The sequence below is a fragment of the Schistocerca serialis genome, chromosome 5 (assembly GCF_023864345.2).
Source record: "Schistocerca serialis cubense isolate TAMUIC-IGC-003099 chromosome 5, iqSchSeri2.2, whole genome shotgun sequence".
Lineage (NCBI taxonomy): Eukaryota > Metazoa > Arthropoda > Insecta > Orthoptera > Acrididae > Schistocerca > Schistocerca serialis.
In genome coordinates, this window is record NC_064642.1 from 418,833,586 (window position 1) to 418,855,483 (window position 21,898).

Below are 21,898 nucleotides of genomic sequence, written 5' to 3' on the forward strand. Positions count from 1 at the left end.
ACCTTTGCACTCACTGCCGTAACTGATTTTATTGACAAACATTTATCCTCAAATGGATTGTATTGGTGGAGTGCATAGGAAATTTTCATAGCTATTCACCACATCTACTGGCACTGAAGTAAGTAACATTTACATCCTGGTGTCAGCCACTGACTTCCAGGACTTGTTTTATGAATTATAGAACACTGATGGCGTCTTTGTACTTATATCTTGCATAGTGTGTTGAAGTGTTCTGAGCTATTTGTACATCTGTTATTAGAATGCAGTTGTGCAGAGCTATCAACATAGCAGGCTAAAGACTTCCAATAGGGGCAAACTGTTTGTGTGCACTTCATTGATGCATTTATGACAACAATAGTAAATCTTGGGGTATCTCAAATAATTGAATTTGATGTGGCGATAGCATTCAGTGTTCATAAGAAGACTGCTGGCTAAATACAATAGTGGAGAAAAAGCTAAATTACTGGTACAAACGAGGACATTAGACACAGGGATTTCCTCTTAAAAGTAGACTATCGTCAGGAAGTGATTGCCTGGCTTAATATGCCCACAGAAAATGCAGTATCAATGAAAACTGTGACTGGAGTACACATACAAAACATTCATGATACAGCTACTGACAAACTTAGTTCAAACTAAGTGAATGCATAGAAGAGGTTTCAATGCTGCAAGGAATGTAAAATCTGGATGATAAACAAAGTAAGTAATAGTAATATGGTATGATCAGACTACTTTTACGCTATTCAGTAGATGGAAATATTTCCATTGATTTCTGTTTATCAGAGTTTTCCTGGATTATTTAGGCGAATGCCAGGATGGTTCCTTAATCAAGGCCAGAGACAGCCACCTGTCCTACTCTCACGGACTACTTGCCCGATCCTCATAAAACATGATATGTATGCCGTGTGTTGTGTATTTTGACCTACTGATTTGCGCTGTATTACCTTGATAAATCCTATATTGTTGAGAGATGACCCTTGGATGAATGAAGATAAACAAAATTAATTTAAATATTTTAATATATGCTTGGTGAAATAATAAATGGCATCTTCAGTAGACAGGCCCTATCGGAATCTCAGTAAAGGAAACTGCATCTTCTAAAATGAAAACATCCTTGTCACAAGATTCTTCTGGCCTTTATAGTCATTGGTGAATATATTCCAGTCATCATAGCCTGTAATGAAAGAATAGTGGGGGTTCATTACCTTCACCTGCCTCTTTTTGAGAGAAATGAATATTTTCTATCAGAATAATGATATAAAATCCCATTTACCATCGATCAGAATGATAAGTATGATTCCGTGGGAGGATAAGGACAGTTCAGGTTGCCAAAGGTGGCCCTACAGCATAGGTACAAGGTAAAGTTGCCATCAACCCAAAGATTGGTTTGAACACCGTAGTGCTTTACCAGGCACGGCCCTTTAGAAGCAGTGTGTCACACCTTGCCTCTGAACTGAAAACCTACAATTTAACATGGAGTGCCCAACCACAGTGCACTTCATACCTTCACCTTGCCTTTGAACTGAAAAACCTACAGTTTAAAGTGAACTGCCAAATCACAGCGCACTTCAATGTTTTCCACGTTAACAAATACTGGCAGATGTGAAAGAAATGACAAGCGACAGATAAAAGTCCTAGGATTGGCCAGGGATTGAAAGTCAGACCTTTGAATCAACACTGGGCACTTATCCACTACACTATACCTATTAGGAGGAAAATAATGTTATTTTGTTCAACTTCTGTATAGTTAAAGGAAAAGTAAGAGATTTAATTCACCATTAATAATCAATTAAACAATAATCAATTAAACAATGTTGCAACTACAATTCTGGAAAAAATATTGGCACACTTCCACAGCCAATACGAAAAATTACAATTAGTTTGATAGGTTGCATATGTAAATTGTTAGTTGCTAGTCAAAGAATTAATGCAAAATAATTATAATGATTAATTCTCATATAGAACAGCTGATAGGTACTCCACAAATAATCTGATCCACTAACAAATCATGGAAGATGGAATTACAGATGACAGGATATGTGCACAATAAAAATATTCCAGGAATAGATATGGAACTACTACATATATGTCTGACAAGGGCAGGGAGAGGAATGCACCATTTACCAGAGCCACAATGTTCACTGTTTTTATTTGGGTCCAAGTGAACCTACCTATTATATGGGTGCAAACCGAACACTTGATATATTTTTCTTTTCTTATGTAGATTAGGAACAAAGATTGATCTGTAGCATAGCATGACATCAAGGTTAAGTTGGAAGGTGACAGTTTGATTGTGAACTGGCAAGGCAAACAAATCTAAATATGAAATCTACATAAAAGAACAATACATTATCCTAGATTTCGAAACTATTAGTTCCTTTGGCTGCTTTCATCTTCACAACAGGTGAGTCCCTCTTATCCCGGGAATGAGCAAGCCACCCTTCCTTTTCAATCTTCATGACAAACCCCCCACCCCCTGGAAGATGCATTATACAGGACACATTCAACAGAAAGAAATTGTTTATGAATCACTCTTCCCGTAAAGAGTAAAAAGGGAAATTAAATAATTACGTACATAGCTTTAATACATTCCCTCTACGAGATGAGTGAAGGCATAGTTAAAAACAGTACAGTGTTAAATGATTATACATGAACTACAATCCAAAAACTGTCTAGCACATAAGCCTTGGAAATAAACAGATGTAAAATACAATAAAGTGCAGAATGTATTTGAAGAGTGATATAAATTCAGGATATAAAAAATCTCACACACACACACACACACACACACACACACACAGTGAGAGGCGAAGAAAAAGGGGGGGGGGGGGGGGCGGGGGGGACCAAGATTTTTGCCACAAACTCTCATTGGCAGGAAGACAGCAACTCTTTACACTATCAGCAGACTAACGAAATTCTTAAGGATGATGACAACTTTGAACAAAAACAGACACAGTTTGTTTGCAGACTGACAATTTTTGACAATTTTTATACCAGTTATGTAGAATATTATTGAAGCTGTCACAGAACTGAAATTAAGAAACAAAATAAATGTCATACTTCACTAGCAACTATCGCTTTCAAGTTATGAGGAGACTATTTTGCATTTCATAGATAGATTGTAAACATAAAGGTCAAAATGTAGATTGTGTCTATAACTACTATTTCAGACTACTGCCAAATACTTTCATGGAAGGACAGTTACGAATGCCAACAAAGAAAGAAGAATAAATTTCATATACGAAATGCCCATCACCTCAAGTGTTGAGCTGAAGACCATTATTTTGGCTGAAATGAAAAAAATAAACAAACAAATACATAACTGGTGAATACCCAAATGTTTACTCATCACTAAACTTGATGCGTTGGGTGGGAAATTTTCATCCTGTTTCCAAATTAAGAACTCAAGGTTGACACTTTTGTAGGCTGATCTGGGTGTTTTGCAACAAAGAATGATGTGAAACTTTAAAAAAAAAGTAAAACAACATGAGACCTGTGGGTTCACTTTGATGTAAAATACTTTGTTATATCGAAACGAATTTCAACATGACCAGATAGATTTCTCTCTTTTCCTTTCTTTCTAAGTTTTGCATCGAGGCACTGCACCCAAACTCACATTGTTTTGAGCTAAAAAGTGCAGTGAATATAAAAACATATAAATAACTGATAGAAAAATGCATAGATACGAAGTTAACTTAAGCTTTTTTTCAGTTTAAAAAGGCACATTGCAGCAGCCTTTTTTTTTCTTTTTTCGTTTTTAATTTCATTCATTCTTAGGATCTTGGGAACTATTCCTGTTCAGTTTCATAAGGAATGTCAGTACATATAACACTGTATTTGTGTGATGTCACTACAGATCAAATAAATCTAATATTAACATACCAACATTATGACAATCTGCTGAGCATGGAATCATGTGAAAGTGTCTGTAGCACATCAAGTTTGTTAAAAAGCAAAACACACACACACACACACACACACACACACACACACACACACACACACACACACACACACACCATGCTGTTACAACACAATCATTTTGTAGGTGATGTACAACTGGCATGTTTAACTAATCAGCCAAGACGTTCACCAGAGCAATCGGAATTCCAGTTAATGTTAGCTCTAAAGTGGCAAACATCCAAATTAATTGAGAAACTGAAATAACATAATTTCGATACTCCTACTCGCTAATAAATGATGAACATTTAATTCATTCTCCCAAACCTGCCAGTTCCTGTAGTTTACCCGAACCTTACAATTATTAATTGTTTGTGTAGCTGATAAAAAGACTGCAACTTTCCCAGGATATTATTGCAAACTGGTTCACTGTTCACTTTATTTGCGACCTGTGCTTGTTTGATACGCAGAAACAGCACAAATATTAACAGAACCTAGAACATTTTCGCTATTCCACACACTATGTGCTACTGTTATGATGTCTTTTGACAGCTAGTATATACATGAGGCAAGAGCGCACCACACAACAAATCACATGTTCTGCTACTGCGAAAGGATGTTTGCTGGATGCAAGACAAAGGTATAAACTTCTCAAATTGCGAGAATTCTTTTTCATTCAGCTTCACTCCCTATTTCCCATACTGAAAGCTATGAAGCTAACCTATATCATCGCTCTATTTAAAGGCCAAGCTAAGTAGCCAGTTCTTTTTGTTATGGTTTTGTTAATAGTTAAAAGTTGAATCCATGCTTACAAATTTTATTTAAAATCGTCATACCGATTACACGAAGTTTTTTATCTTGTTAATGGGGTCGCTTCATTTTCGTCATTCAGTTATCCCCATGACCCCCTACTTCGACTCCAAAATATGGCTGCCACACCTAGCCATCAAAGGAATTGTGGGAGTGTGCAGTCAGAAATGTAAACAATATTGCCAAGTTGTCTGTTACTTCCAAATTAAATTTGATAAATACTTGACGAATTATTCGCAAAGGAGTTGTGCTGCATGAGACAAAGCTAGCGGCATTTGTTAAAACTAGTAAACTCTGATGTACTTTCAAGAACAGTTTTTAACATTAATATTCTGTTTGTACTTTTATTATACAAACCGTTCGTATTAACTGCAAAATACTCATTATTTTCTTGCAGACTATTCCTTAGCCTCGACGAATATTGATCCTGTAAACAGTGACCAAAACTGTAATTACACAGACGTCCAATTTGGCAACACTGAACACCTTACAACCCGGATACCTATATATTTACTCTTAAATCAAAGTAAAATATGTGCTGGTCGTTGATATTCGTGTGAGAAATACCAGTGTCGGTGCCTGACCCATTTTTTTTTGTAATGTTGATGTTTTTATTTACATAGTGAACTTTCGCTAACGTTGTATGCGTAGGCGTGAATAAATATGAACATTAAATGTAGGTAGATGACAGCGTCATATTGTTCATGATGGTGGGTTGTTGTGGATTTGTGATATGGTCTGTGAATTTGTGGTGGACAACTTCGCCAAGAAAGTAAGAAATGTGTCGTTATTGTATAGGTACGTGTCTGCTGTACGACAATTTGACAGCATCTATGTCATTAAATCGACTTACATGGAGAAGATTTCAAAATCTGTTTACGCGCCTGACGAGTTTGCTTCAATTCGCTATGCCTGGGATGAGATTGGCAGATTCGGTGAGTAGTCATTGTCTGCAACTGTTTCGAAAGTAATATCTTGTTGTATTTTAATCACTAGTAGTCGATGACGTCTCCTGAACATCTAGAGCATTAATTACACTCCCTTGTTTTGCAGATTTCTGAGGTTCCTGCGCTAGGACAGAACCATCCACAGTTGGTTGAACTTTGGTTACAGAAATGACACCAAAAACCCAGAGGACTACTTCATGCAACAATATATTTGTCGTGAGGATATACATCACCATAGATTTGCCACACTACTGGAATTTAAAGTGAATTTCATGGTCCTTAAAAGGACATCCTTAGTACCTTCGGTACCAACAATGGGTGAGCCTGTGAAGAAAAAGCAAAGAGTTGATGAAATAACTGACATAAATTTGCAGAGTGACGGTGATACGACTGTGGAGGAGGAATTGGCTGCGATACAGCAGCACATTCTGAATCAGTGTTTGTGCCCTGTGTCAGAAACATGTCTGTGGAAACCTTTTCAAGGCGTGAAACTTGTGTCTGAAGAACAAGGAGATTACCGCATACCAGTGCTGTCGGAATGGAGCCGTGACAGAATCCTGTTATTTGTTAGCATATTGCAGCTTTTATGTGAAGTTGCTATTAAACAAAATTCGAAAGGCACTCTGTGTAGTCGAATTGGTGAAATATGTGACGTTCTAGTTAGGAATGAATACGGTTTGATTGAGCAACTCATAGAGTTTTCTTCGCACCCAGATCCCTTTGTATGCTTCGCTGCTAGCAGAGCTTTGTCAGCCTTTTTAATAGTGTCTAAATCTCACGTTAATCCTTCCTGGTTAGAAAGCCTTACAGAAAATATTCTCATTACAACATTGCCACAAAAAATTTCTTTTTCTTTAGAAGTAATTAAACATGTTGTAGAATGGAAAGATATTGATAATCATCCATTAGAGGACAACAGTGAGGACAGGCCACCAACTGGTTGTGTTGTGACGAGTTTATCTGATCCAGAAAGCTTGGACACTAGCCAAGTAAAATGCTTGTGCATAAAAGCACTAGAATCTAAGTGGCCAGCAGTAGTCAGAAAATTTGATGGATTGATAGCATCATACTCTAATGAACATGAATCATCTATCATAACATTCCTTGGTTTGTGGGAAGCAATCATTTCAGTTAAAGCAAATCTATCTGTAGTTGACACAAAACCTTTTTATGCCCACTTGGACAGCTTTGTAGGACTGCTCAATTCAGCTGTTCCTGCTGGCATTTGGAAACATTTGTTAGCGTTGTTCAATGAAGTTCTTTGTTATGGCAGTACACTTGCATTGCAGGATATATTGGCTGAAGAACCTTGTGCACTGGCTCATTTGGTGGTGCGAAGTGTGAAAGACTGGCATTTGTTGGATACTCTTCCATATCGTGGTGGTAGTGGAAGGTTTGGTGGTGGTGCAGGTGATGGTGATCGTCCATTACTGCAAAAAATGGTTTTGCTGGTGCTGAAGAGTGTTGCTGTGACTGTGAAAGAAACAAGATGTGATAGTTCGAGTGACAGTTCCCTTGGTTCAGAGGCAGATGATGTGGATGCTGACATGGCTGTCATTGAACGAAGTATTAGAGAAGTGCTCCGTCAGTTGGACAACTGTGTGAAGACACTGCTTCCCTTTCACCCTGAAACACCTCTTGCCCAGTGGGTTGTTCAGTTGTTTACAGACCAGGATGATGCCTTAATTGAAGGAATGGTATGTTGTTTGGATGTAGCTGTAGGTTTATTTTACCGAAGCAGTACTCAGGTTGACTTAGGACGTACATTGAGTCCAGGAACAACTTTTGTACAGTTTCTTAGAGCTGTTTCTCATGATCCAGATGTGCTACTGGATCTCCTTGTCTCAAATGAGACTTGCTTTTTGCTGTACCTGTTACGCTTGTTGAAGTTCATACGTCGAAATTGGGAGGACTTTGTCGCTTGTTGTGGTAGAGAACTGGATGACACGATGTCTGTTCTAATAAGATTACGCCTTGCGATTGACAGGCTTGTGTCCAAAGCCCTGTTCCCGTATAATATTAATCCTGTGCTGAGGCTGTTAGAGAAGTGTGAACAGATGTACGAAGTTAATGACAGCTAGTATTGGATTTAACAGGAGCTCTATCCTCAGTGAGTTGTGTATGCCTGTGTTCCTTATTTTGTGTAGTTGTGAAATAATTAGTCTTGTTTATTTATATTTCCATCATGTACTAAAAAAAATCAGAAGGCAAGTTAAGCAACATATAACATATTTTTTTACCAAAATAGTGTAAATATATGTATTTTATACAGTGGTGTTAATATTTATATAGTTTTAATATTTTTTTTATTCAACATGGTCACATATCAGCAAGCCATTCCAACATAAGTTACCCCTGTAAACTGTACAAAGTTGCATGCAGAAAATAGTATGCTTAATGCTACACCTTACCAAAGTTTTGGCAAAAAACTGCCATGTGCTGCAAGTTCTTGATTATGATGTATTTTCCTCATTTCCTTTGTAATAATGAGCTGATCATTTAAATGCTCATACATTTAACTGTACTTCAGACCACTGAATATAAATTTTCCATTGAAAGCAGCTGGTTTCAGTAATGTTAAAATACTTTTTAAGTTGGTGTTACTACCTGCACCAAAACTTTTGTTTAATACTAACATGCTCATTTTTGAATATAAGAATGTGGAAAAGACATTGTGAATTTTCATGAAAATCATTTGGATTATAAACAAATTTTAAATACATAATTTGGGCATAATTAATACTTAATATAATCTTTCTGATCATTTGAATAAATGTTGAATGGTGTTCACCATGCAGTTAACCTGTTTTAATGTCCTTATGTTATGTTGTGCTGTGTAATTCAAAAAGTGGTGCTGTAGAAAAGCCTTCAAATCTCAAATATTGTCTGCTAGATGCAGTTTTACTTTGTCAGTTCATCAGTGTTGTTTAATGATGTCTTTAAGGTTTTGTACTGCAATGTGAGCATTATTTTTATGATAAGTGAATAATTTCCTGTCCATTTTAAAGACAGTTTATTTTCCATGTTGATCTGTTCAGAAAATATTAAGATTACATTATTACTGAATTTTGAGTCCACCTGTTATGCAAAGAACTTGGTGAATATATGCCCAGTCTTGTTTCAGCCCCATTTTGTCATTGTCAGTGGGTACTGTCGTTCATATTTTAATTTTTTCCCTCATTGTTGGGTTATGCAGGATTCTGTTTAAATTACTGTATATTGCTAACTTGACATATGCACTGCAACAATTATTGCTGCCTCACCCACCCCTCCCTCCCTCAAGTGGGAAATATTTTAGGGCATTTGCAAACCAAACCAAGTTCCCGTCCTCATAATAAGAGGACCTGCAATCCAGATAGAGCGTCAAACCCAAATGAAGAATAATTTGGTATTATTTCATATGGCACATAAAATATTTAGACTAGTTTATGGAATCTTCCAATAAATCTGATTTTTGTTTAAATGTATCAGAATGAAAGCTTTGTTTTAATATGGGGGAGGGGGAAGGAGATACATTTCTGTGAGAGTACTATATGTAGCCTAAATTGATGAAGGTGCAGAGAGAGAGAGAGAGAGAGAGAGAGAGAGAGAGAGAGAGAGAGAGAGAGAGGGGGGGGGGCAGCATCCACTTACCACAAATGAGACTCAATGATATTATAGGACTTGTTTCAAGTCTTTGTTCAGTAACAACTTGGGTATCTCAACTTGCTTCTGACAATGTTGGAGTATGTTCTGATGAATTCTTGTGATCCAACACTTGAGTTGTTGCCTGATAAATACACAAAAGACCTGACACTAAAACATAAAGAAGGAAACAATTGGTTGTTTCATTACACAATTGTGTAAAATATGCATTTATTCACTTTCAAAAGGATAATAATGATTTTAGTCATAGTTTGACCATCTTTTGCTTCTACATAACCAGTTTTCAAATATGAAGTTTCAATTGTCTTAAAGACAAAGGCATAATATATTACATGGTATAAACTGTTCGCAGGATCACCAGACCACCTAAGTGTGCTTATGACACAAACTATATAATGCTTGCTGTCAGTACTCAGACATTTGCATACTAGCACCTCGTAGTTGACTGGCAAGTCCTTAAACACCTTCATAAATTCATGTCTTGTAACTTTGCCACTAGTGCTAAATTTGTAAAGGTTATGACTTCAGTCTAAAACTTTTTTTTACAGCTATAAAACATAATAATTTTTTGTTTTTAGGAGTCTGTATCTTCAGCAGATCATTTTGCACTGTGACCAAATGATGATGGTTTGGGTGGAACTTGACACCATTGTTGTATCTTTGGTAAAACTGAACAGGCTTGAAAACCACAGTTCTTTGTGTTTTGAGCCAAAAAATTGTGGTAGAATATCTAGTGTGATTTTTCAATTAGTTCCTGTGGTTTTTAATAGAATTCTTGGAAGAGACTTGCTGGTATAAGTGTTACCATTAGCTAAATTTCTGCCAGTACTTGCGTGAGGAACAACAAAACATTTTACTATTTCTGAAAGTTTATTTTGTTTGTTGAAAGAACTACTTGGCTGTGTGTGTACATTTGTTTTAGAGTTTGTAAGATAACATTTTCTGGAGTCTTACCAAGATAAAAAATCTTTATGCCACATTTATTTGGCTTTTTGGTAGATATTGTTGAAAGGAATGCAGTCCTCTAAATAGAATGAGTTACTTGTCGATTGTCACATATTTTCCAGGAGTATACAACTTCAAATACTTTCCTTGCAATGGTGTAATGAGTTCACACAACACACACATCTCCCCCCCCCCCCCCTCCCCACCCAATAATCATCATCGTCCCTAGTTTTTTCATCAACAAAGTGAATACAGTGACATAAAGACAGGAATCTTCTATATTACATAGAAACTGCAAATAAATCGGGCCTATATGTACCTCGCATATCTATGGAACTGGAAGCCTTAAAAGTTCCTACATTTAGTGGGACACCCAGAGAGGCTTTCATTTCTACATTGTATGTATCTTGGTATGTCATTAGGCTGAGTGAACTGTTCACAGATGCTCATCATGTGCATGTTAGTGTACATCATAATGTCATCCGCCAATGTATCAGCAAAATAAAGAGGAAGAACATTTCCGTTGTAGCTTTTGGTGCAGTAGTCTGTACTGAAGTAACTGGATTATTACATAAATGTTATGGTTTTTGGATTTTCTATTATGACTATCTGGTTTGCTCTGCCATTTACTCTGCCCGTCTTTACTGATAAAGTAATCTTTATTACTAAATTAATTCTAAGATACATCACTTGAAAAGGCTTCCACATTTGAAGCCGTATTGTGCTCTTTTTTTTCATTGTTGTCATCTCCATCTTCAGAACATCCTGATGATAGGACAGTTTGTCATCATTTTGAAGCAGCCCTGACATTTTGTTCATCTGGGAAAAACTAGGATACTTTCTAAAAGGACAGGAGAAACAACATTCCAACCTATGTATACAATAAACACTTCCTGAAAGACATAAATGGTCAGAAAAGTGACAATGAAAATTTTACTTAAGAGTTCACACACATGAAAGATGCCTTGTCGGGTCCCGCTTCCCGGAAATACTGAATAACGTAGGCAGTTATGTTTGGTCTCTTTGCGGGAATGTGGCTCAACGAAAGTAGTTGTGCCTGTTCAAATCACATAGCACACGGAAAAAATTAATGTTGTGCCTGTTCAAATCACATAGCACACGGAAAAAATTAATGTAACAGTAGTTTTAAATAGAGCTGAAGAAGCAGGAACGGAGGAATTTACATAGGACCAGCTACCTTCGTTGCTCGCCATGTAGTCAGCTGCAGTAGAATAAACTCAGTTGTATTGACCCGATGCAAGCAGCTAAGGGTTAAGAGCCTTTGGCAGAGTATTCCTCAGTCATCAATGGGGTGTTGACACCACTGTCCTTGAGTTACTACACACTAGACATGCACATTCAAGTCCTATTGTTCTTTGTTCTGGGCAGACAAAGACAGTTTCCTCTCTTATGATGTTACAGGATGTGTGTGAAAATAATGTCTCAAGACAAAACTCAGCACAAGGTTTTAGGTCTTTTTTTAAAAATTGTATGAGAAGCAGTAGTACTTACTGTCAAAATGGTCTCGTAGCATGTTACGGATACAGTACAAGAAAAGAAGTAAAATGTTAATAGCGTTGCCTGAATTTTTGATTTTCATAACACAAACTCTGAGATGCTCATAAGAAACTAAGATTACAGTTCTCTTTCCAACAGATGTTGAAGTTAGTTACATTCCGTATACTATAATTGTCACCTCTTGATGTAGTGTTGAATACATTGTTTTGTTTACAAATGTAATAAACTTTCTCAGTGAAAAGCACAGGGTGGTTATAATTGAAGTTCCACTACTTGAGAGACCCCCATGATAAATGTGTTGTTATAGGACAATGTGACCTGGAATTTCCGTAGAGAGGGTAACATTTGTTAATTGCATACTTTGTCTACGTTACAGGTTACAAACCTTGCATCCACGACAAGATTGCTCTAATGCTTCCTGAAACATTGTGGACCACGCAATGTTCAGCTGTCATGACACAGCTGCCTGAAGATAACATGTTGCGTCCGGCCTTCTCGGCCACGGCAACAATAACTTTATCGACCATTTGTGGGACAATTGGCCGTTGGCCTCTCACATGAGCAATTTCCAATTTGCCATTTAATTTAGACATCCGAATCGTGTTCCCCAACCCCAGAACAGAAAGAGAACCGCTCCAATCTGATACTATTGCTGTTGTTTTGATAAAACAACTTTGTGAGTAAAGCCCTACTCACCTTGTCCAGACCCGTATTGACTCTCTGCAACATTCAGGCATAAGACACCTGCTTAAAGGAAAATAAAACCATTTGCATTCAAGGTGCACACACGTTATTTAATGATCGTGGAAAATCAGTTGTAATAGTCTATAACCGAGTAGTGAGCATAGGAAGTGTTTGTAATATAGTGTTACATATGTACGAAATATGAAATGAGAAAGGCAGCCAAACCACTTTGGGGAGGGGGGGGGGTGAAGACTGAAGTGCATAATAGAGATTTTAGCTGTGGTAAGTATTAAGAAATGAAATGACTGATACAGGATATGAAGAGACGTATAACTGCTTTCAGTTACTATGTTAAGTTTTTGATTAAAAGAAATACGATTACATCAGTAATGTCCAATTTATAAGCGTGTAGCTCTTTTTGATCAGCTTTATATTCAGAGGGCTGATCTTCCTGAGTAGGACTGCATGTTATGGAAGGGGGGAGGGGGGGTTTATGAGTATTTAATGGCATTGACACAAGTAAAAAATAGCAAAAACCATGAAAACTAGCTACATAGATTAGCCTTGAAGAGATAGTGTGTGTGTGTGTGTGTGTGTGTGTGTGTGTGTGAGAGAGAGAGAGAGAGAGAGAGAGAGAGAGAGACACACATCAGCTAGGCTTTATTTTAGCGTCTTATTAGGTGATTACCCTGTGTTGTCCAGTTATTTTGAACAAACTTAGTTCAGTTACATGATTCAAAAGTATAAATATAATATACAACTTATAAAATGAAAGATTTTAGAAATTCGTTATAATATAACACAAAATGTGAGTCTATCTTCGATTTGTAGTTTCTCTCAAGGTACAAGAATAAATAAGTTCTTGTGTGAACCCACTCTGGAATAAGCAACATGAAGTTGCGTATGAGAAAAACATGATTGTCTCAGACCCTAAGTCTTATTGGAAATTGCCATCTTTTAAGGGAATGAGTAGGATGAAGCCACTCACACTCCCCCTTTTGTGTTAAGACTCACTTCAGTTAACTTACCCAGCAACTTCTTTACACAAGCTCTTCTGCTGCTGCTCTATAGTAAAATAATTGGAGATCCCATTTGAAGTAAAAGATGATGCCATGGCAATTGCACTACATCTGACATAATTATGAACCTTGCTGAGGAATTGCTATCATCAAGTTTTACTATAGTATTAGGCAACTTATATTCAGAGGCTACACTTGTTAACATGGCAAGCACATGATTATTTATTTTATAGATGTCGCCATTTCTAGTTCAAGAATGACACACTCTCGTAGCCAGTTCAAATTATGATAGTTCTGGATAACAGCAGAATACTGTGCATCCAACTTTACAATGAATGTCACTGATTTTTGTTTTGCAAGAAGACAGCTGCAGATCTACCTTCTATCACCAGTAGCAGTCATCAGAAAATTTGGACACACTCATTTCTTCAGATTTATTCTTGTATTTCACTTTAAACTTATCTTTCACAAACCTCTCCACAAAATTGAATGTTTTATAAGTGTTTGGAATTCATCGACCATTGTTGACTGGGATGATGGGCATTTTGATAAGTAATTGCCTTACTTATGTCGCAGGTAGAATTTTTATTCCTAGTGATATCCAGTGGCAGCATAAGTTTGGAGTGGATTGGCCTCCCTCCTTTCATTAACATTACTGCAATTCCTTAAGAGGCAATGGCAAGAGTACTTAGCACCTGTGGCCTAGTTTCACCAGACTTAAATTAGTTACAAATATTTTTCCTTGTTGAAGTGCTAGGAAAAATGATACCTGGGATGTTTGGCTACCTGATCCACGATAATTTGTCCATGAAATTTGCACTCTTCAATATTTTAATTTTTTTTCTCATATGTAATCTGAATGAAGTATGCCTTCTTGGTGTTGAAATGATGGTGGCAGTTTGAGTTGCATTAGTGTTTTATTTATCATGGCCATATATTTATCTTCTAGAATAGGCAACGCCATATTGAAAATGTCCTGACTGAATGAAATTTATGATGAATTAACGAATGTATTATCACTAAGGTATCCTGACATGAAGTGCATGGATTTGATCAGATAATTTAGTCAGTATAACAGCAAACAGATTTTTCATTTACTCTGCAAGGGAAGTCAGTCAAGCATCTTGTAATGTTTCACTGTAGTATTAGTTTCCTTTCAGTAAATTGTTTACTGTTCTTTGTTTCACAAAAGATCTTGATCCTCAAATGTAGTGAAGAAACATCCTAAGAGAATAGCACGTGACATTATTGGACTGACGTGTATACTCAACCAAAGGTATCACTCAGTAAGACATCCTGTCTCGGGTCTGGCTGGCCAAATTTTCTTCACTTTGTCATAATATCAATTAGTTTCAACTGCTGTTTAAATACTGTCAGAATCAAGTCTGTGTTGTACTGGGTAATTGACATTTTTAAGTGTCTCTTTGATTTCCGTCTTAAGACTGATTGCAAGTGAAGATGTTAAATAAATCTGGTCTTTACATTCCACAAGCCACCTTACACTGTATGGTGGAGAATATTCAGGTACCACTATCTTTCCCCCCCTTCCATGTTCCACTCAGATATGTTGCTTGAGAAGACTGATCATCAGTAAATCTCCATTTGGGCACTGATTTTTCTCGTTGTGGGCATTTCATGTAACTTTTGTGGGAGGATGTAATGTGTTGCCCGACTTGCACTTACTCTCTCACCATCAGTCATAAACCTCTGTAAGGGCTAATGCTCCTCTTGTACATCCGCCACTGTTTATTGAGCATCTCCCATGTCGACTGAACAATCCTGTGATGAAGCGTGGTGCTCATAATTGAATGTCCTTTATCTCTGGTATTAATCGAACCCAGTGAACATCCCAGACTGATTAACAGTATTCAGGAATCATTTGTACAAATATTTTGTAAATCATTTCTTTGATGGATTAATTCAATTTCCGTAAGGTTCTTCCAATGAATCTCAGACTAGCATCTGATTTTCCAACAATTTGTTTTATTTGACCATTCTATTTTAAGTCACTCCAGGTGCTTACTCCTAGGTTTTTACCACAGTTACTCTCTCCAGTGTTTTCTTACCATCAATGATGATGAAGAGTAATTCATTTCTTTACCTATTTGTGAATAGTATGTCACATTTATTTATGTTAACATCAACAGCCATCCCTGGAACACTAATCAATCATTTATAGGTCTTCCTACAATGTGCTACAGTCTTCTACTACGTTCTTACACATAATTGCATCTGCAAACAGTCTTATAAAGCTTTTGGTGTTTCCAGTAGGTCATTTATATATATTATAAGCAGTAACAGTCATAAACACGGTTTCTTTTTGTACCTGTAAAATTTGCTTCACATCTGTCAATTTTGTTAATTGTGTCATGTTGAGATATGTCTGCAAGAAAATTCTGAATCCAATCATAGATATGGTCTAATACTATGTAAGCTCATATTTTGACAACAGTGGGGGAACTGTGTCAAATGCCTTCCTGGAGTCAAGGAACATGGCATCAAACTGGGCACCACTATGGATCTTGTGAACAAACAGAGAGAGATACAAGTTTCACAAGATCTCTGTTTACGGAATCCATGTTGATTTTTGTAGAGGACATTCTGATTCGCTACAAGCTTCATAACACTTCAACATAAAATCTGTTCCATAATATTACAACAGGCTGACATCAGCGATACAGGCCTATAATTACGTGCATATGCTGTACGAGCCTTCCAGAAATGGGAATGACTGCACTTTTTTCAGTCACTAGGTACCTTTCTTTGCTTCAGTGACCCATATTGAACTGGTACTAGAAGAGGACCAAAATCTTTTGCATAATCTCTGTAGAATCCTGGGTATCTCATCCACTCCAGATGGCTATCTGCTGTTAAATGTTTTAGTTTGTTTTCTATTCTGCAATCACTTATATTAGCTTCTACCATTTCTGCATTTGTGCAGGGGTTGAAAAGAAGAACCATATTGTGATCATCTACAGGGAAACAGTTTTTGTAGACCAATATTTCTGCCTTCCATTTTTCATCTTATGGTTTGGTGAAAGAATGATCACTCAGCAGGTGAACAGATGATTTCAATTCGCTTACTGACTTCATAGAATTTTTAGTCAGATTGTGTCAGCAAAATTTTACTTTCAGATTCATTGAATGCTTTTTGCATTACTCTTGTGCTCAATTTGGCATCAGTCATCTTTTGTGTTTCAACTGCACATTGACTTTGCTTGAATCTGTCTTTTCATACCAACTCTCTAACACAGCTATTGAACCTACAGAGGGGCTTTTCCATCCCTCACAACCGTGTTCAGCGCATTTTTGTCTAAGGTACAATCTTTTTGAATTTTAAAATTTGTTCTTTGCACGTCCTCAGTTCTGAAAATTTAATATGCATGTTCACATACACTTCAATTTTTATCCTTGCAAAAAATGTACTTACCTTGTAGCACCCATAGTAACTGATGCTACCACAGCCTTGTCATCACTGATGCCCTCTTGTGCAATAAATGAATTGAAATGTTCAAGTCTGTTTGTTGCTAGGAAGTCTATGATGTTGCTGTCACGAGTCAGTTTTATAACTATCTGCTTGAAGTGATTTTCAGACATGACATTCAGAATGCAATTTTCTGTCTGTAGTAACAGTTTGGAATACATGACACTCCCATGTTATAACTGGGAAACTGAAGCCTCCCACTGTTACAATAGCATGATAAGGAAACTAACTCATGATGTTCTGCAAGTTCTCTCTGAGCACTTCGTCACTAGAATTTCTAACACAGGTGCTCTGTAAAAGCATCCAACTGCCATGGTACTTAACTTCAACCAGAGTATTTTACATTTGGAATCCATAATAATCTTATTACTCATCATCGATTCTATACAGCAATAAATATGCTGCTGTCAATGGTGTCTGACATATCCTTTTGAATGTCACTGCTCACTTCTGGTTTCAACCAACTTTTGTTCGTGATACTAATTCTGGAATCTTATCGTGACTGCTCCTGCTGACTGCTAACACCATATTATCATTTTCTCTTCCCAATAAGCAAGAATGATAGTCATCTGAAAGTAATGTGGCTGATCTATTTTCGATTTCAGCAAGTACTGCATCACGGATCCCAAGGAGTGTCACTCTAATCTAGAAAACAACCCCATGTGCAAGCGACATGTATTGGGTACTTAAGTAGCCACTTCCTTTGTGTGGTGCACACCTGACCTATTGAGAGGGTCCCTACAGTTCCCCACCAAACAGCAAAGGTCAAGAAATTTGCATCCAAGATTGTTGCAGAATCATCTAAGTCTCTAGGCCATCTAGTCAGCTACAAACCAGAAGGTTGCCATTGGCTCTGGGTACAGTACTGCAGACATTCAGCTGTGTTTGAATGTTTGCTTGTGATGCTAGTTACTTTGACCAAGCCAGCCAATCACCTGAAGGGACTGAGGATTGCCTTGCAGCCCAATTGGCAAGGATTATTTGTGCCAACGTGAGCTATGATATACTGACTGTTGCATTCAGTATTCACCAGGAGAGCCCCTTCAATATGAGACCTCCTGGCAAACATACCAAGTGCACACTAAATGCTTTCCCATACAGCCTGTTATTTCTGTGGGAGTGTCCATTAATGCCCATCATTAGTGTTCACAATGACCAAAACACTCTCCCTCTGCACTTGTCCAAACTTGTCAGGAAAATCAGCCACTGGCTCAACAGAAGAGGCATGCCGTGCTCCCTGTGTTATCAGTGTGGGCCAGTCCCTCATATGCCATACATGTTGAAAAGGTGTAAGAAGACAAGCCATCCAGTTCGCATTTTCATTCTCCACCAGGAGATATGTGAACCCATCACTTTCCGCAACTCACCATCAAGTTAGGACAAACTGTTCAGATATTGTGCATCAGAAGAACACAGTTCCCAGTGGATTCTGATGGTACCAAATGTGTTGTAGCTTTTGTTGCTGGTTTCCTCATCATTGCTGCAGCTTAGATCAGCAGTCTGAAGCCTGTCAGCTGTGGGTCAATGCAGCTTCTAGATGTTTCCAAAAAGCAACCAGTTCTTTTTGTCTGCGCGCATGAGCAAAGCCGTCGCATCCATTAGGTATTGTGTAAAAACCGTATAAAATCACAGAAAATATTCTAACCAAAGCAGTCTGGTACTAACCGAGAAAGAACAATAGAGAAAATTACATGGCTGTGGTGCACATCAAATATAAATAACAAAAACTAACATTAAAAGCTGCTCTACAAAGTTCTCCCCTTACATTAAATAGCAAAATGCAAAACTATTATTATAAAATAAATAACAAAATGATCAGCAACCAGTTGGAGAAAAGAAGTTTTATTTCCTTAACAGGTTGCAGGCACTGAGTGCTCTTCTTCTGAATGCTGTACAGAAAGATATATCACAAATAAGGAAAAGTTAGATAAGAATATTAAATTAAGAATGAAAAGTTTAAATTTTTAAAGATAAAAAATGGTACATACTTATAACTCTCATATTATGTGCAAGTGCCACGAATAAGATGAAAGCAGTATATTGCTGTGGTTGTTAAAAAAGTAAAAGAGGAAGAAGTAATACAATAATGAATCCATTAATACAAAAAGACCTAGTTAACGCTTACATGTGGTTCAAAGTGCCTGCACAAAAGTATTATAAAGAAGCCAAACACAGTGTGTGTACATCATGTCAGAACTGTAGCTAACCAGCTAATGACATGCATATATTGAGGTTGGGGATAAATGTACAGTAAAACAAAACCTTACACAACCATAGTTGTCATAAGGTATAAACCTCAAGATATTCGTGTCATTAGCTCCAGTTCTGGCATGACGTCTGTACTTATTGTTTGGCTTCTTTATACGATTTTTGTATCTAGGCAGTATGTACGTATATATTTATGAGCTCCTTTTGTATTGAGGATTCATTATTGTATTACTTATTCCTCTTGTACTTCTTTAGGACCACAGCAATATGCTGCATGCATCTTATTCTTGACACTCACAATTAGTGCAATATTTATAAGTATCTACCCTTATTTATCTTTAATTTTTTTTAATTTTTAAACATTTTGTTCATAATTTTAGTATTCCGATCTAACTTCTACTTCTTTGTAGTATAGTTTTCTATACAGCCTTCTGAAGAAGGGAACTAAGTGCTTGAAACTGTTTAAGTAAATAAAATTTCTCTTATGCAGGTGGTTGCTGAGTATTTGGTTATATACGAGGTGCATTCAAGTTCTAAGGCCTCCGATTTTTTTTCTCCGGACTGGAAAGAGATAGAAACATGCGCATTGTTTTAAAATGAGGCCGCTTTCATTGTCAATACGTCCCAGAGATGGTAGCACCGTACGGCAGATGGAATTTTACCGCCAGCGGCGAGAATGAGAACTGTTTTAAATACTTAAAATGGTGACGTATTCCTTACTTGAACAGCGTGCAATCATTCGTTTTCTGAATTTGCGTGGTGTGAAACCAATTGAAATTCATCGACAGTTGAAGGAGACATGTGGTGATGGAGTTATGGATGTGTCGAAAGTGCGTTCGTGGGTGCAACAGTTTAATGAAGGCAGAACATCATGTGACATCAAACAGAAACAACCTCGGGCTCGCACAAGCCGGTCTGACGACATGATCGAGAAAGTGGAGAGAATTGGTTTGGGGGATCGCCGAATGACTGTTGAACAGATCGCCTCCAGAGTTGACATTTCTATGGGTTCTGTGCACACAATCTTGCATGATGACCTGAAAATGCGAAAAGTGTCATCCAGGTGGATGCCACGAATGCTGACGGACGACCACATGGCTGCCCGTGTGGCATGTTGCCAAGCAATGTTGACGCGCAACGACAGCATGAATGGGACTTTCTTTTCATCGGTTGTGACAATGGATGAGACGTGGATGCCATTTTTCAATCCAGAAACAAAGCGCCAGTCAGCTCAGTCGAAGCACACAGATGCACCGCCACCAAAAAAATTTCGGGTAACCGCCAGTGCTGAAAAAATGATGGTGTCCATGTTCTGGGACAGCAAGGGCGTAATCCTTACCCATTGCGTTCCAAAGGGCACTACGGTAACAGGTACATCCTACGAAAATGTTTTGAAGAACAAACTCCTTCCTGCACTGCAACAAAAACGTCCGGGAAAGGCGGCGCGTGTGCTGTTTCACCAAGACAATGCACCCGCACATCGAGCTAACGTTACGTAACAGTTTCTTCGTGATAACAACTTTGAAGTGATTCCTCATGCTCCCTACTCACCTGACCTGGCTCCTAGTGACTTTTGGCTTTTTTCAACAATGAAAGACACTCTCCGTGGCCGCACATTCACCAACCGTGCTGCTATTGCCTCAGCGATTTTCCAGTGGTCAAAACAGACTCCTAAAGAAGCCTTCGACACTGCCGTGGAATCATGGTGTCAGCGTTGTGAAAAATGTGTATGTCTGCAGGGCGATTACGTCGAGAAGTAACGCCAGTCTCATCGATTTTGGGTGAGTAGTTAATTAGAAAAAAAAATCGGAGGCCTTAGAACTTGAATGCACCTCGTACAACTAAAGTTGCTGAAGATAGATAAAATACAAAAAATAAATAACGCTGCTAAAAACAGATATACGAACAGCTAGAAAGTCTGCTCACACAAGTGCTAATTCTTGAAAAAAAATATGGGAACACATGGAAGAAGTTACTAAACAATACTCAACACAAAAGTACACAGATAATATTCATTTTTTCAATGAAGCACAAGAGAAAAACATAAAACAAAACATTGTGTACAAATGGAAAGTGTTGCTGCTGGTTTTGGTAGCTGGAGCTCTAAAATTTTATGTTTATTTGTGCATTACCTGATACTGGCTGTAAATGTAGCTGGTAAGACACTGAGAGTTTCAGTATTGGAATTATTTTCCACAGCATTTCTCAGGTGAATATGATTAGTAAAAATGTAAAGAAGACATTCTAGATCTTTGCATACATTTCAATAATAAACTGATGAAACCACTGGCTAAAGTAAGATATGCGATTATGTACAGTGTCTTTAACGGTTTGTGTTTACGTATAGAAATTCTTTACTGAGTCTTTACTGTTGTTTTTTTAATCTGTCTCAGATTAAAATCTGTCTTAATCATTGGATGCCTGTTACTGAGATGTAAGAACACCCCTGGTCAGCTGCTTTTATCAGCCAGAGGACTGTTTAAATGGCACTCATGTCCAGCTGCCTGTCGTTGGTGTGCTCTTATGACTACTTTACATTGATCCATATAAATACATTCCACTGCTGTTTCAATAAAACCATTGTGGTCGTGAAACATCCTCTGTAAAGTGAACTCAATTATGTCCTGTTACTGAGATGTAAGAACACCCCTGGTCAGCTTCTCTTTTTACATCTCCTATAAAATACAGATTTTTTTGTGATTGTCGGGACAGCAGAAGTTATGATTCTGTCTTATGGT

General features: G+C 37.5%; 2 protein-coding genes across 2 annotated transcripts in view; one reads left to right on the forward strand and one right to left on the reverse strand.

Annotated features, from left to right (window-relative positions):
• Positions 1 to 4,840, reverse strand: part of LOC126481445 (serine/threonine-protein kinase Genghis Khan) — a 382,862-nt gene extending 378,022 nt beyond the window's left edge. The window contains exon 1 of the mRNA XM_050105210.1: positions 4,737 to 4,840. The gene's annotated coding sequence lies outside the window, so the exon portion shown is untranslated. The remainder of the gene's footprint in view (positions 1 to 4,736) is intronic.
• A 204-nt stretch (positions 4,841 to 5,044) lies between these two features.
• On the forward strand, positions 5,045 to 8,371 carry LOC126481446 (protein lines). The gene is made up of 3 exons (XM_050105212.1): positions 5,045 to 5,420; positions 5,509 to 5,645; positions 5,764 to 8,371. Exon 3 carries the CDS (start codon positions 5,855 to 5,857, stop codon positions 7,736 to 7,738), a length of 1,884 nt encoding a protein of 627 aa, XP_049961169.1. The 5' UTR covers positions 5,045 to 5,420; positions 5,509 to 5,645; positions 5,764 to 5,854; the 3' UTR covers positions 7,739 to 8,371.
• The last annotated feature ends 13,527 nt before the right edge of the window (positions 8,372 to 21,898 follow it).

Excerpts from the sequence above, each read along its gene's own strand:
- LOC126481446 (XM_050105212.1), top strand. The coding sequence starts at position 5,855 with ATGCAACAATATATTTGTCGTGAGGATATACATCACCATAGATTTGCC.